A 13,187-nucleotide genomic window follows, 5' to 3' on the forward strand; every position below is an offset into this window, starting at 1 on the left:
ACAGAAGAGCTGAAGTGTGTGACATTTTTATTCTGCCTTCTAAATGCCTGCAGTAGTCAGTGTTAAGAGCTATGCTAAATGTCAACCCAAACCAGTGCTGGAGGCTCTGGATGGATACAGCCAGGGTCATCCGCCATTTCCAATATATGTATAATAAAGCACACAAATAGCAAAGCTAGCAGAACTACAGTCATGGTTTTTTAATAAATGTGGTTTTAATTTCCAGATAACAAAAAAAAACCCACATGGGCAGAAGCATCTATTATATACTTGCCTCAAATCTTTGAAATGTTGTCATACGAAATTCTCCTTTAATCCCCGAAAGCAGTAATGAAGAAGAAGGATTTTGAATGAAAAGAAAGAGTTGCTTATGTAACTCCTAAGTTAAAACAAGTCTTCCTCTTGGAGCTGTAGTTCCTGTACTATGTTCAATATGTATATACCTGGAGTTTTGCCTAAATACCTCTTTGAATATTCAAAAATTATACTTTGGCCTCTACATTTTCCTTGTATGATTCTTATCCCCTTTCACATGGCTATGGCTGTAGCTTTTTCTCAGACCTGATATGCTAACTAGAGAGAACAATCAGCCTTAGTCGATACTCTGATGGGATCATTCACGACCTCAATACATTAGGATTTGTGAAAATGATGTAAAAATGAAGACACGGGAAACCAGCAGCATGGGTATTTGCCTCACCACAGATTCCCCAATATCAACTCTATGTTTAGTAACAGCAATAAAAAGCTCGTTCTTCAGAGCTTAACTAGTATTGGTGGGAATTAGAAATTTTGATTTCCTATCAAGTTTTAGAGAATCTGAAGAATGTAACTGCATTTGGGAATCTGGCTGTAGCATCATGTCGTAATAGAAAATTATTTACATGAGGAGGTTTCCAGCTTAGCTGTACCAGATTCCAGTGTCTCATGCCGAGTCCTAAAGTAGCATCTCTCCTACTTGTTCAATCAATCCCATCCCAAAATTTTCATTGATCTATCAAAAAAATTCTGGAATGACAATGCTGTAATACTTCACTATATTTGAAAATGGTTTCCACTGTCCATAGACTGTATGCATTTTGACTACTGATTCCTTTGCACTGGTCACTTAATAGTTACAGTATTTTCCCAGTACTGACCTGCACTCTGCTGCTGTGGAATCTGAGTCTGATGTTGCAGGTTCCTACAAAAAACAACTGAATATCTTTAATGCTTCCAAACAAACTCTGAAGTACGTTACACATAAAAGTTCAGTATTTAAAATTTGGGGTTTTGCTTACAAAGCAATAATCCACTTTCACTATGCAAATACAGTTGTCAAAAGGTTAGCCAAGTCAATGAAAGAAAGAAAATGAGTGTTATGGGGTAGTTCCTATTATTTTACTTGTCAAGTAGGTTCAAAGGTTCAGACTTGGTGAAACGCCAGAGGTAACAAGTATCACGGGAGGTTTCTGATGTTATGCAAAGTTTGGTTTCCATAAGTGATGAATAGAGAAAAGGTGACAGTCTTTGCAACTGAATTATTGACTCTGGAATGAATGAATGTTCAACTAGTTTTATACATCAGACCAGTTCACTTTATCGAGGCAGAGTTACATTTCTGTGTCCCGGTTAAGTGCCTATTTTAACAGCTACCAGATACTAAGGTTGTTTTTACAGAAAGGAATTAGGGGTTGGAATGTAGGTGAAGCAGATAGATACTCTATGTACAACTTAAGAAAGCCTTTGGTACAGGCTTTGGCACCCCAGTCAAAAAATTGCTATTCTGAATAGAGAAGAAACTGTAGAAGCCAGGGTAGAGCACTTTGCAGCAATTGTACAAGAGATAATTTATACAGCTGTACTTTCTGGGGAATTTAGCTTTGGGACAGGGAGAAGAAAACACTCTTCTAGCATGTATCTACATTATGAAGGGAACTCAGGGCAAGCATGTGTAAATCAGGGCCAAGTTAGTGCTGGCACTGGAGCATGCAGGCCTGCCAGCTGAGGAGCTACCGACTGGAGCTAGTGTCATAGCACAGCACTGAAAAACAACGCCAGCCACTCCTGAGACCACTGCCTCAGATCTGCTCAGCCCCAGACACCTCAACCAAACCTTTCTAGAAATGCCTTTTTTCCACAGCTCAACCGACTTGCCTGAATTAGAACATGCGCAAAGCACTAGATGGGTCTGTCTCGATAGTTTCATTAACTTACTGATAAATTAACTTGAAGGGATAGAAATGAATACTTTTCTGGTTTCTGTGTTGGAGAGAGGCTGGCAACAACAGAAACGGCTGAGAGCTGTGAGTGTTTTCATTGGCAAGTCTGTATTTATTATCTGTGCAATGGAATATGCTCTTCTGTTCAATGTTAACATTTCAAACATAAACCATGTGTGACGGGTAAATGACTAACTACTTGCAAAGTCTGGATTTTCTGGTATGAAACTACCACCAACCCGGTGGTAGTTTTATATCAGAACTCCAAAGACATGGGTTAAAAGGCAGGGTGTCTAAAATAGAACAGTTTTAATTCTCTGTCAAAAGATTGATTCCTCTGTCAAAAGTAGTTTTTCTCCAAAATATGCAGAAATGTAACTGTTCCATGCAAAGCTCCTTGCCAACTCTGCAGGCTGAAACCCAGCCATTTAATTTTATAACAGAAATCTTTCTGCTTGAAATGCAAACATCAGAGCAATCCTGAACGAGAGAGTCATTACTGACACCTCCATAATAAACAAATTTCAGATGACAAGCACTGAAGTCCATAGTTAAATCGTGCAACATAGTGAGTATTAAAAAATAAAATAAAATCTAAATACTCACTGCTGTGTTTGCATCAGTGGCATACTGGTATTATCGTAGCTGTCTGTGTGAAGGGGTGGCACAATCTCACCAGTAACTGGGTTAAACACAGGAAGCGTTGAAAGAGGCCATGCTATCTCTCTATTTTTAGACATGTCACGAAGCTCTTTGGTTGATTTCTGTATAGCACTGTGGTGGACCAACTGGATGCTATGTCAAAAGGAAATAAAATAGTAAATACATATTTTAAGTGCTCTATCAAAATGGATAGACTTTTACAATTATTATTTTTCTTAAAAATACAAGGACTTTGATGCATGCTACAGACTTTATAGTGCAGCAACTACAGTAAACCTTTACATAGTTAATTTAATAAATATTGGATTTATTTAATTTTTAAATAGTAATTATTCCATTAGATTTTACTATCTGGATAAGTACATCCTATATATAGGATCCAAGACTGTGCAATTTATGGCTAATGTTCCATTTACCTGCTGCAGTTAAAATAAAACTTTTGGTTAACTCCTGATTCTTGTGGTAGATTCATAAAAACTCATAGATTAATTTTAAAACACTCCATAATACAGGCACTGGATGCCTTCCAGGATATTTGTTCTCCTGTCCACTGCCTTTAAGATATAGGCTGGGAAGTTCAATAACCAGGAGTATAAGTTACATATTAACATATTTATTCTAACAGCACTATTTTATTTTGAATTGACAGTTGTTAATTTCAAACCCTTTTTATTCTGGTCTTCTATCCTTGCCAAGACTCTGATTTAAAAGCAGCTTTCATATTTATGAATTAAACCATGGATTAGAGAGAATGGAAGAAGATTATGACACACGTGTATGAAGCATGACAAGCTACTGAGAATGAAAATTAAATGGCAAAAGAAAAATAACAGGAAAAAAGACACTTACTCTGGTGTTTGCATGTTTCTCTTTTCCCTAAAAACAAAACAAAATTTATGAATTAAATAATAGCATTGATAGTTGGAACATTAAATCTATCTGATGATGAAAATAGTACATGATGTAGAAATGCTGACAAGGTTATTGCTAAATGCAACTTGGCAGCATTCGCAACTGGGTTTATGATGAGGCCTTGATGAACGCACGTATAGAGATGTGATACTGATGACAGACACACACACAGACACACACACACAGAGAAATGAAAATGCAAGTTAAAGAACAAGCTTCTGGCTAAAATAAATTCTGTGACAAAATGAAATTGTAGTTTGTGTAAGAAATGGCGTAAGAAATTACGTTACTTGCTGCTTTCCTTTTATGTGTTTTTCTTTTATAATATGTCTAAATTCAGTTCATATCCTCAACCAGATTTATTTTATAAAAGCTAGCATTTTAGAAATTACTTAATATTTTCCTGAATCAGTGATCCTTTATTAGCGTTTTATTTGTTTGGGGCATTTTGGAGAGTTGTGCGTATGTGGAGATTTTGTGGAGTTTTGTGCATATGTTGAGATTTTTAACCCTTTCAGCTAGAACAGTTAAAGGCCCTATATCCATTTTCTTGGAAATTACTGTATGTACTTAGATGAGAAATAGTTCAATATTTCAAGCAGGTATCTTTTGGCCTCTTTTAAATGTTTTTAATGAACTGAATGGAATTCCTCTAACAAATAATCTTCTATGCATTATAATCTTAGAAAAATCTACAATTACTTATTAGTGTGTTAAAGTACTCACACTCCTTCCCGTCGGCAGCACATGATATAGGCAAGTATTAGAAAAAGCACCAGTGCTATTGCCGAGGGCACTGCCAGTGTAATTAGGAAATCCGAGTAATAGTCTCTGCTTTTCAGTGTATCAGAAGGTGGCTTGTATTCTCCACCATCAGGTAATATTCCCTCTCCACGAATCACTTCCTGAAAGGTGGAAACTTGTTTTGTATTGTCAACCTGATACCCAGAAAAAAAAGAAAGAAGAAAAAAAAAGACAATTATATAACAAAGTAATAGAGTGTAAAAACAGGCAGTATTTAACCAGCCATAACATATAAAAGAATCCATATTACACATTTGATGAATTCTATACAATTTCATCCAATCACTTTTTTTTAATCAATAAAACTTTACATTTCGTTGAAAGCTTCCCATCAACGTGTTAAGTAATATCACTTTATTACTTTATCACATTATCACATTATTACTTTATTTTATGCCTACCAGAGATGCTATGGTTTTTACTGATTAATTTTAGGGATACCTCACACAAATAGTGTTTGAGTAAAAATTCAGTAAACATATTTATTGCAAACCAATCATTTGATACTGATTTCTGTTTGATGAATTAATCCATTCCTTACTAGTCTCCCTAAATAACAATACTGCCCTCTCTTGTATGAAGGTGGTAGAGATGAAGAGTGGAGTACCTATGGATTTTCTTCTTCCTCCTTCCTACTGAGCCTTGCATCCAGAGCTCAAAAAAGCAAGAAGCATGAACCGAGCTGCTGAGGACTGAGCAGCTCTATTGCCTCCCCCATCCATGCGATGCAGGAAGCACCCCGACATGAGATGTGCATTCCATTGATCAGAGCCAGAGTTCCAAGGTTTTTCTACCTCCTAATTCAACTAACCTCCAGAAGGCTGCATTCCTGGTCACAAGTAATTTTTTATTTATTTTTTTATTCCTGCATCTAGTGTTCCTAGAAATACAACCTTTTTTTGCTACTGAATTTCCTATTGCAATTTAATTGACTGCCTTTCCCATGTGACTCTTCCATTTTCTGCCTGCATTTTCTTGTTATCTTCAGTTAGATATTACTGTTAAATTTTATCAGTGTTAGTTTTAAAACTCTCTCCCGATCAGTAATGAAAATATATTTGCCTATATGCTTAGCCTTTTGACTGACTGCTCATTGAGAAATCTTGCAAGTGATGGTCATTTCTTTATAATTTACACTTTAAGTCATGAAATGCTGTATTAAAACTTATGCAATGGATGAACAGGTCTTCACGGAATGCTAGAAATAATGTTATGTTCAGCTTCAGATGCATACACATGTATATAGATACTTATTTTTTAAGTGCAAGACAGTTTGACAAAAATTAATTCATGTATTCTTCACTCATTAAATTCTGCAGAATTATTTTGTTCTGAATTCTACATGGCTGCTAAACTGAATCTCAAGCCCTAAGCAGATGCATAAAAAAGATGTATGCAGCTACTGATGTGACTGACAAAAGCCCATACACAGTGTGAGAACAAGCTATCAGAAAGTAGCGTTAAAAGGAAAATGTATTAAGTTGTCCCTCTTTTCAGTATTTGGGACCCACAAGCTTAAATCTACTCTTTGATTCAGGCGCTAACCGCCAACATGACCTCATAAAAACTGGGAGGAAGAGGATATGATGGTTGTATTTTCACTCACTGGTCTCTGTTGCGGTTATGGGAAACAGAGCTCAACTCCCTCCCAATCCATGGATCTTGGGGGACTTCCTACCCCTTGGCTTGCCTTGTGAAAAGCAGACTGTGATTAGATACAGGGAAGCTGGGGTCTGTTTTCCCTTTGATCCACCAGGTTACAGCATGCAGCAGCAATGCTATTGGCAACAGTAAACCCCCGTAAGACTGTTTAAATTCAGTTATCATGGCATGCTGCCAAAACAAGTGCCAAGTTCAAGAATGTTGGGTTATAGGCTGCTGTAGAAAATTATGCTTCTCTTTGAGAGCCTGTTCCTGTTACACAATCTCTGCTTTTCTCAAAACAGCACAACAACACTACTTCATGATTAGTTTACGAGCCACTGTTACTATTGGACGTTTTTTCTGGAGAAGTACTCCTAACCGGCTGCTCTTCATTCTGCATGGGTACTGTTGATTATTCTTGCATTAGTGCACTATTCCTCTGCTGCTCCTTTGGAAATTCACTCTGTATTCCAAGGCTGATTCTCCAATTTCTCAAGACCTTTCTCAATTCTATCCTGTCCTTCAATGCACCTGCAGATCCTTTCAGTTTCATGGGGCCTGCAAATTTAATTTAATAAGCACATTCCATCATCCAGCTTATTCGTGAAGAATGGCAAGGAATTATTAATAATTCTGCTATGATTATGGCTATCCAACCTGCTCTCCACTAGGTCCTAGCTTCATTTAGGCCATGTTCCTGAGCTTGCTTATGAGACAGTATCAAAAAACCTTACCAAAATGAAATTACATCTGCTGCTGCACCTCTGTTCTACTTCTTTCTTGTAGAAGGAAATCAAATACTTGACATAGTTTGTTCTTGACAAAGGCTGACTGCCTTCTACTATTTTTCAGGTGCTAGTAAGTATTGCTGTGTACACATGTACCTTTTGCAACTTCTCAACAGAAAGCCAATAAACAGTAAATAATCTGGATATTCTTTTGAAAACAAGTATTTTCCAGTTTTCTAATAGCTTTCCTAATTTATAGTGTGTAGAAAGAAAGGGTTGGAAGTTATCTAATCAATTTTGTGCATGAATACCTTTTCTCATACTCAATACATTTTTTACATTGTACAAAAGCCTTTCATCTCTCCCTTTCAGTTTCCTCTTGGTAATGTCTGAAGTAGCTGAACAATCATCTAAGCTTATGTACCTTCACCATCTTTGTTCAAACTTACTTGCAACGTTCTCTTCCAATACTGTATCATTTCTTGATTTTCCTTACCAGAACTAAACAAAAATAACCTTAAAAAGCCTCTTTGGGAATTATACTCCTTCCATGGCAAATAGTCTAATGTTTGGTTATCATTTTTCTTGTATTCAACTGAGAAGAATGTTCCCATTTATTTTGATTTCATTAGTCAACACTATTTTCTTTTCTTTTTTAATTTCATTTTTAACACAAAATATGGTTTAGACAATTTTCAGAAAGATTTTTTAACAACATAGAAATACTATTTAACTGGTCAGTGCTCTAGACTCAATATTTGAGAAAACATATATATACACACACATTTCAGGAAAGCAAGTGTAACTAGCAGTATTAGCACACTGAATTAATGAACTACACCTACCTAAATAATTCTCTCATTACTTTTAGTTCTGTAAGCCCTAGAGTTCCCTAGCCATTTATATAAATCACCACTACTGAAAATGAATATAGTGGTTTCACTGGTGCTCAACTCTAATAGAATTCAGCCCACATAGCAAAATCCTTTCACAATCTTAAGAGTGTCTGCTAGATGGAAAACAATCAGTCAATGATGAAGTGGAATTTGGCAGAGCTGTCTGGCCAGGCTGGCAAAACACTTATGATGTAAATCATGTCTGGCATAAAATATTGTACTTCTACAAACATCATTTTTATGCAATAATAAAATAACTCACCAGAGAGATTTTACACCAGTCAATATGGAATTGAGTACGAAATTTTTTATCACAGGTTATTACAGGCTCCATTTCTTGACTGCATCTGAGCTGATTTTGTGGGTTTTCCACTTCGCGTAAGCACGAAGAGAATGGAACATCTGCCCCAACCATAACATACACACTGCAGAAAGAGATGAGTGACAGACTGTCAGGATACCTCTCACAAATCCCCGAAGGACAATGACGTACTCTTCCAAACATTATCATTGTTCATGGTAACATTCAGCTGTGCTTTAAAGACTAAAATTACTTTTTAAAATTCTTTTTCTTGATAGTATACTTTATCTAAGCATATGAATAATAGACTGAAATCAAAAGGATTTTTCTAGCTACTTATTACAACTTATTCTGTTTTGCTGCATAATGTAAATGTTTGCTCACTATTAGAGTTGTCAATTTCTACGAAGTCATAGAGCTCCAAGTGTAAGTTCCTCATGTAAGTAAATCTGTACTACTTTTGAAAATTGCATTAAAAGAGTATAATTTTATCTTAAGGAAATCTTCAGTCTTGCTCAGCATAATATTTTAAAGAAGTTCTCCCCATGTTTTCAAATAAAATTCACGAGGACTAGTTATTTCTAAACCTAATACTAATATGAAGCTGCCAAAGCCCCCAGCTTTTCCCAAAAGATTCCATACTGTAGCTATGCACTGCCAACAAAATTTGCAGAATACTGAAAGCTGAATGTAAACTTAATACTTCATTTAGCATTACAGAACACAAAGTAAGAGCTTCTGCACTAACTGTATTACTCATTTTCATATTTAAATACGTAGAATGCTGCTGGAAAATACAGTCTGCTGCACCAGGTAATAATGTACCAATGGATCCTGAAACATAAATTAGGTCATGGTTGCCATTTGGTATATAAGGCATTATCTGACTAAATGTTTGAAATGTAGCCACTTGTTTTAAGTGGTTCTGCTATTACTCTGGCTAGTACAGAAGTCGCTTTCCTTCTTTAGATGTGCTCAGAAACTCCAGATGCACAAAATGGCTCTGAAACAACAATCTTTTCTGCACACATCTTGGATTTTGAACCCTCAGCCCTTTCTTAGATATTATTCAACACAACATATCTGAAAATAACTAGGCATCTTTATTTTTGCCAGGGAAAAGCACTACCATAACCATATTTTGAAAAGACTGAATCCTTGTTAGTTTCTAATTGAAGTATCATATTTCAGAACAGAATTTATGGTTATGAATCACAACTGGAAATAGTGCGTTCCTGCAGTTTATACTCAGTAACCTAAACTCCCCAAATACCCAGCTTATCACTTTCAGACGAAAGTCCACAGTGCTCCTGAAGCACGTAACTAAATTTCACTAAGTAAGAGTACAGCTACAAATGACACTGTTACATGCTGAACGCTCTTAGAAATCTAATTTCTTTGTAACCTATGATCTATCACACCTTGTTTCAAAATTTTGAGTTTTGTGAATTGGGAACTATTGAATACTCAAAAAGTATGCCAAACAACTGCTCAGAAGTAAGACTGGAATTACAAAATGAGCATATTTACTGCCAACTCTTTTATAATTAATGGAATTTATTAGTATTCCTTTGATTGTAAAATCAATATATAGGAACTGTCGCCTGTTGAAATGGTATCTAACATGATAAACCCATGGTATAATGGGGGCTCGGAACGTCAGTAAACTTCTAATGTCTAATACTAATCTGGATTTCCAAAACATAAAACAGCAATTGCAAAGTTTTCTAGAAAACCTGAAAAAATAGTAAGCTTTTCAAGTAAGGAGAAAAAGAGTAAAGCAAAAACATTAGACTGACAGATGTGCTTACCCCTCTTTCATGTCATTAATAGGAAGTGGAACTCTCCCTCCCCTGTCGAGGGCTGAAGTAATGTTTATAGCATTCAAGCGTTCTGGCTGCCACACATTTTTCACTGCTCCGAGAAAGTCGCCAAGAACTTCACTTGCTAACATTTCTTCTACGTTCATATTCCTTATGAAGAACTCCGCTTGATACGGTAGAGGAAAATCTAGTTGTGATGAAAAAGGAAGAGTTTTGCCTTAAACAAAGGCTCCATAACAAAGAATTTGAAGTAATGATTAATGTAATACCACTGTAAGATTGATACACCTTTCCAAAAACCTTGTATTTGAACGAGCTCATTTTGAACCTAATGCGATTATGTTTAATTATATAGTTAGTACTATCAGCTCTTACTTAAGCTGAAAACCATTGGCTATTTATAAAGCAATCGGGAGATGAAGGAGCGGACTAGAGGAAAAGAGTCTCAGCTGGTAAATCTTTATTAAACAGATAAAATTACATTCATGCTAATTTTGGGGTCAAAACTGATCTGCAGTGACAATGGATTCCAAGCTGCAATACTCTAGACTATAAATATATAAATATGATGAAGAGAACTAATTTTAAGGACACAAACTATTCAATTTTTTTTAATTGAAATGTCCATATATGCCATAATCTGTTGTTTTCTGAATCTGCCTATACAATTGTTCTCTGCATAAAGAACATGCAGAACTAAACAAACTAAACAACATGCAGAAAGAGAGTAAAATCCCTCATGTAAGGTCTATTTGAAAAGACGGGGAAAAAAATGAAAATAATTATTAAAAAAAAAGCAAACATGCTATTTTTTTTATGAATGACGAGTAATAGTCTTACCTGACAGGAATAATTTAGATAAAAATAACAAATTGAATTAAAAGAGGGAAAACTCTTACTTCCCCTTTATGCTCCTACATTTGGCTTGAACACCAGACAACTATTTTACATTAGTTTTTTAATCTTAAAAGAAGAGAAGCCCATAAGAAGTTTTTGCTTATTCAGTTCAAAACACAAGAAGCTATTTTCTGTACATACCTTCCGCTGACATTATATTAATGACCAAATTATGTCTTGCTGTCTCAAAGGTACGCCTGTTATATGCAGTGATCTAGAGTAAAAAAAAAAAAGATATTATTGCAAAACAACAATGCAAATATGAAAATCAGGTAAATGAAACATCAATGAAAATTAAATTGATAATTTAGAAATACTTATAACCTTTTAAATGCTTTGACTCCTTATTTTGAAATGTATGAACACGAATTCATTAATATAAAATTTGAAAGGTAAGATCAATTTATGTGATACAGTACTCCCTTCAAGTCAGGATATTGGAATTTTCTCAACCAGTCTATAGCCAAATACAATTATTCAAGGGATATATGTGAATAGAATATATTTTGGTCCAGATAAAAGTGTTTTTCCATACATGTGTATTCTTTCTTCCTGCTATCTTTGATTTAAGAACAACCATAAGCAAAGACTGGTTTCTCCATTTCCCCTTCCACCCTCCACCCCCTTCCACCAATACTGCAAGATCTACATTCATTGATAGCTCCTAGGGAACTAAACTAGATGGGAGATACTTAAAGGAAAGAGTAGTGTTAGGATCCCAGCAATTCTAATCTTTGGGATTGGGATTTCGTTTTAGCTCTAGCCCCACTGGAGTCATACTCCATTAATGGATTCACAAGCATTGCTCCAACACAAGCAGTTTTTAAAAAATCATGGAATCTGTAACCATAGGGGAACTGAAAACTAGTAGGTAGATGCAACATTCATGACTCTTATTTTTGGAAGCTTATGCCTGGGTTGTCAAGCATTGGAACAGGCTGCCCAGGGAAGTGGTTGAGTCACCATCCCTGGAGGTATTTAAAAGACGTGTAGATGTGGCACTTAGGGACATTGTTTAGTGGTGGATTTGACAGTGTTAGGTTAATGGTTGGACTCGATGACCTTAAAGGTCTTTTCCAACCTAAACGATTCTATGATTCTAGATCAAATCACATAAGGATACCAATCGTATGGTTTAAATGTATAGGATGCCTGAAATGCTCCCAAATGGTTACTCCTCAGTGGTGACTGTACTCGGAAGTTGTACTATGATTAAGTGCTCGTTCATAGAAATACAGAATGAGTCTGGATATCAGTATAATTACGTATTATTTTCTCTACTTTTTTTTTGCCTGAAAGGTGATAAATCTTTCATGAAACAAATTGAAAAAGACTAACTTTCTTCATAATTTTAGACTTTAGTTCATTCATTTCAGGGACAACGGAGAGGCATAGGAGTGGCAATAGTGACAGAACTATGTTGCTTTTCTCAGCAAACAGAGCTACAAAGCATTGTGATACTGATTATAAAATAAACAAAAGTAACAGATGTTGCACTTCCTCTAAGGGATTTAACTGAAAAAGAAACACGCTCTGGAATATCTTCTGCAGGTTCATTTAAGTGCAGAGGGAAAAGCTTACCTGAGACAATTGTAATATAACAATTTCATTATAAAATTAATAGAATAAATTCCTGAGATTCAGAATCCTCGATTCTGTTAATTTTTCAAAGGGTTGTTTCAACAGTAGTTTAAACATTAATACTTAGAAAACCTAACTCTCTGGTTGTACAAGAGAGTACAAGAGCTTGGACCATGCACCTGCACCAAGTAATAGTGACAGTGGTGGAGATTGCCTCTGTACTGAATATTCATTCAAACACAAACCGGCTTTGCCCAGCTTTCAAAGGAGCGTGAGCTCAAGGATGTTACCCGCTCTACTGCAGTGCTATACGCAACGTTAGGCTCTTCTAATCATGAGGTCTCCTCCAATTAATTGACCTACCCATGACATCACCTCAGGAATTACAACACGACGGAAGTTATATTCAGGCCAGGAATATGCAACCACTCCTCTCAGGTGGCACTAGGAAGTGTATCAAATGCAATCCGCCCTCCTCACATACTACAGAATTAATTTAAAAGCCCCATCTGAGAGAGGACTGCAATGAATTAATCTGTATGCTAGGCAAGACTTAGTTCAAATATAGGCTTGGGGTCATGCTTTAACGGAAGTCTTGATATAGATCCTAGAATCTAAAAGCATGTGCCATTTAAGAAAAGGGCCATTTTAAATAACAGTTTCCTCTACAGAAAGTTAAGTGGAGTCTGCAAGTACTTCTGCACATGATTAATTTTACAGATGTGATTAGTCCTGCT

The 13,187-nt window shown here is 35.9% G+C and overlaps 1 protein-coding gene across 1 annotated transcript in view; it reads right to left on the bottom strand.

Moving 5' to 3' along the window:
• Positions 1–274: 274 nt before the first annotated feature.
• Positions 275–13,187, bottom strand: part of SGCE (sarcoglycan, epsilon) — a gene marked incomplete at both ends in the record, with an annotated part of 16,738 nt that continues 3,825 nt past the window's right edge. Inside the window, 8 exons of the mRNA XM_009578807.1 lie at positions 275–309; positions 1,140–1,183; positions 2,808–2,996; positions 3,714–3,740; positions 4,503–4,714; positions 8,111–8,273; positions 9,961–10,159; positions 11,011–11,083. Coding sequence (XP_009577102.1) covers positions 275–309; positions 1,140–1,183; positions 2,808–2,996; positions 3,714–3,740; positions 4,503–4,714; positions 8,111–8,273; positions 9,961–10,159; positions 11,011–11,083 — 942 coding nt within the window. The remainder of the gene's footprint in view (positions 310–1,139; positions 1,184–2,807; positions 2,997–3,713; positions 3,741–4,502; positions 4,715–8,110; positions 8,274–9,960; positions 10,160–11,010; positions 11,084–13,187) is intronic.

This window comes from Fulmarus glacialis, unplaced genomic scaffold (assembly GCF_000690835.1).
Source record: "Fulmarus glacialis isolate BGI_N327 unplaced genomic scaffold, ASM69083v1 scaffold13935, whole genome shotgun sequence".
In the NCBI taxonomy this organism is placed as follows: Eukaryota; Metazoa; Chordata; class Aves; order Procellariiformes; family Procellariidae; genus Fulmarus; species Fulmarus glacialis.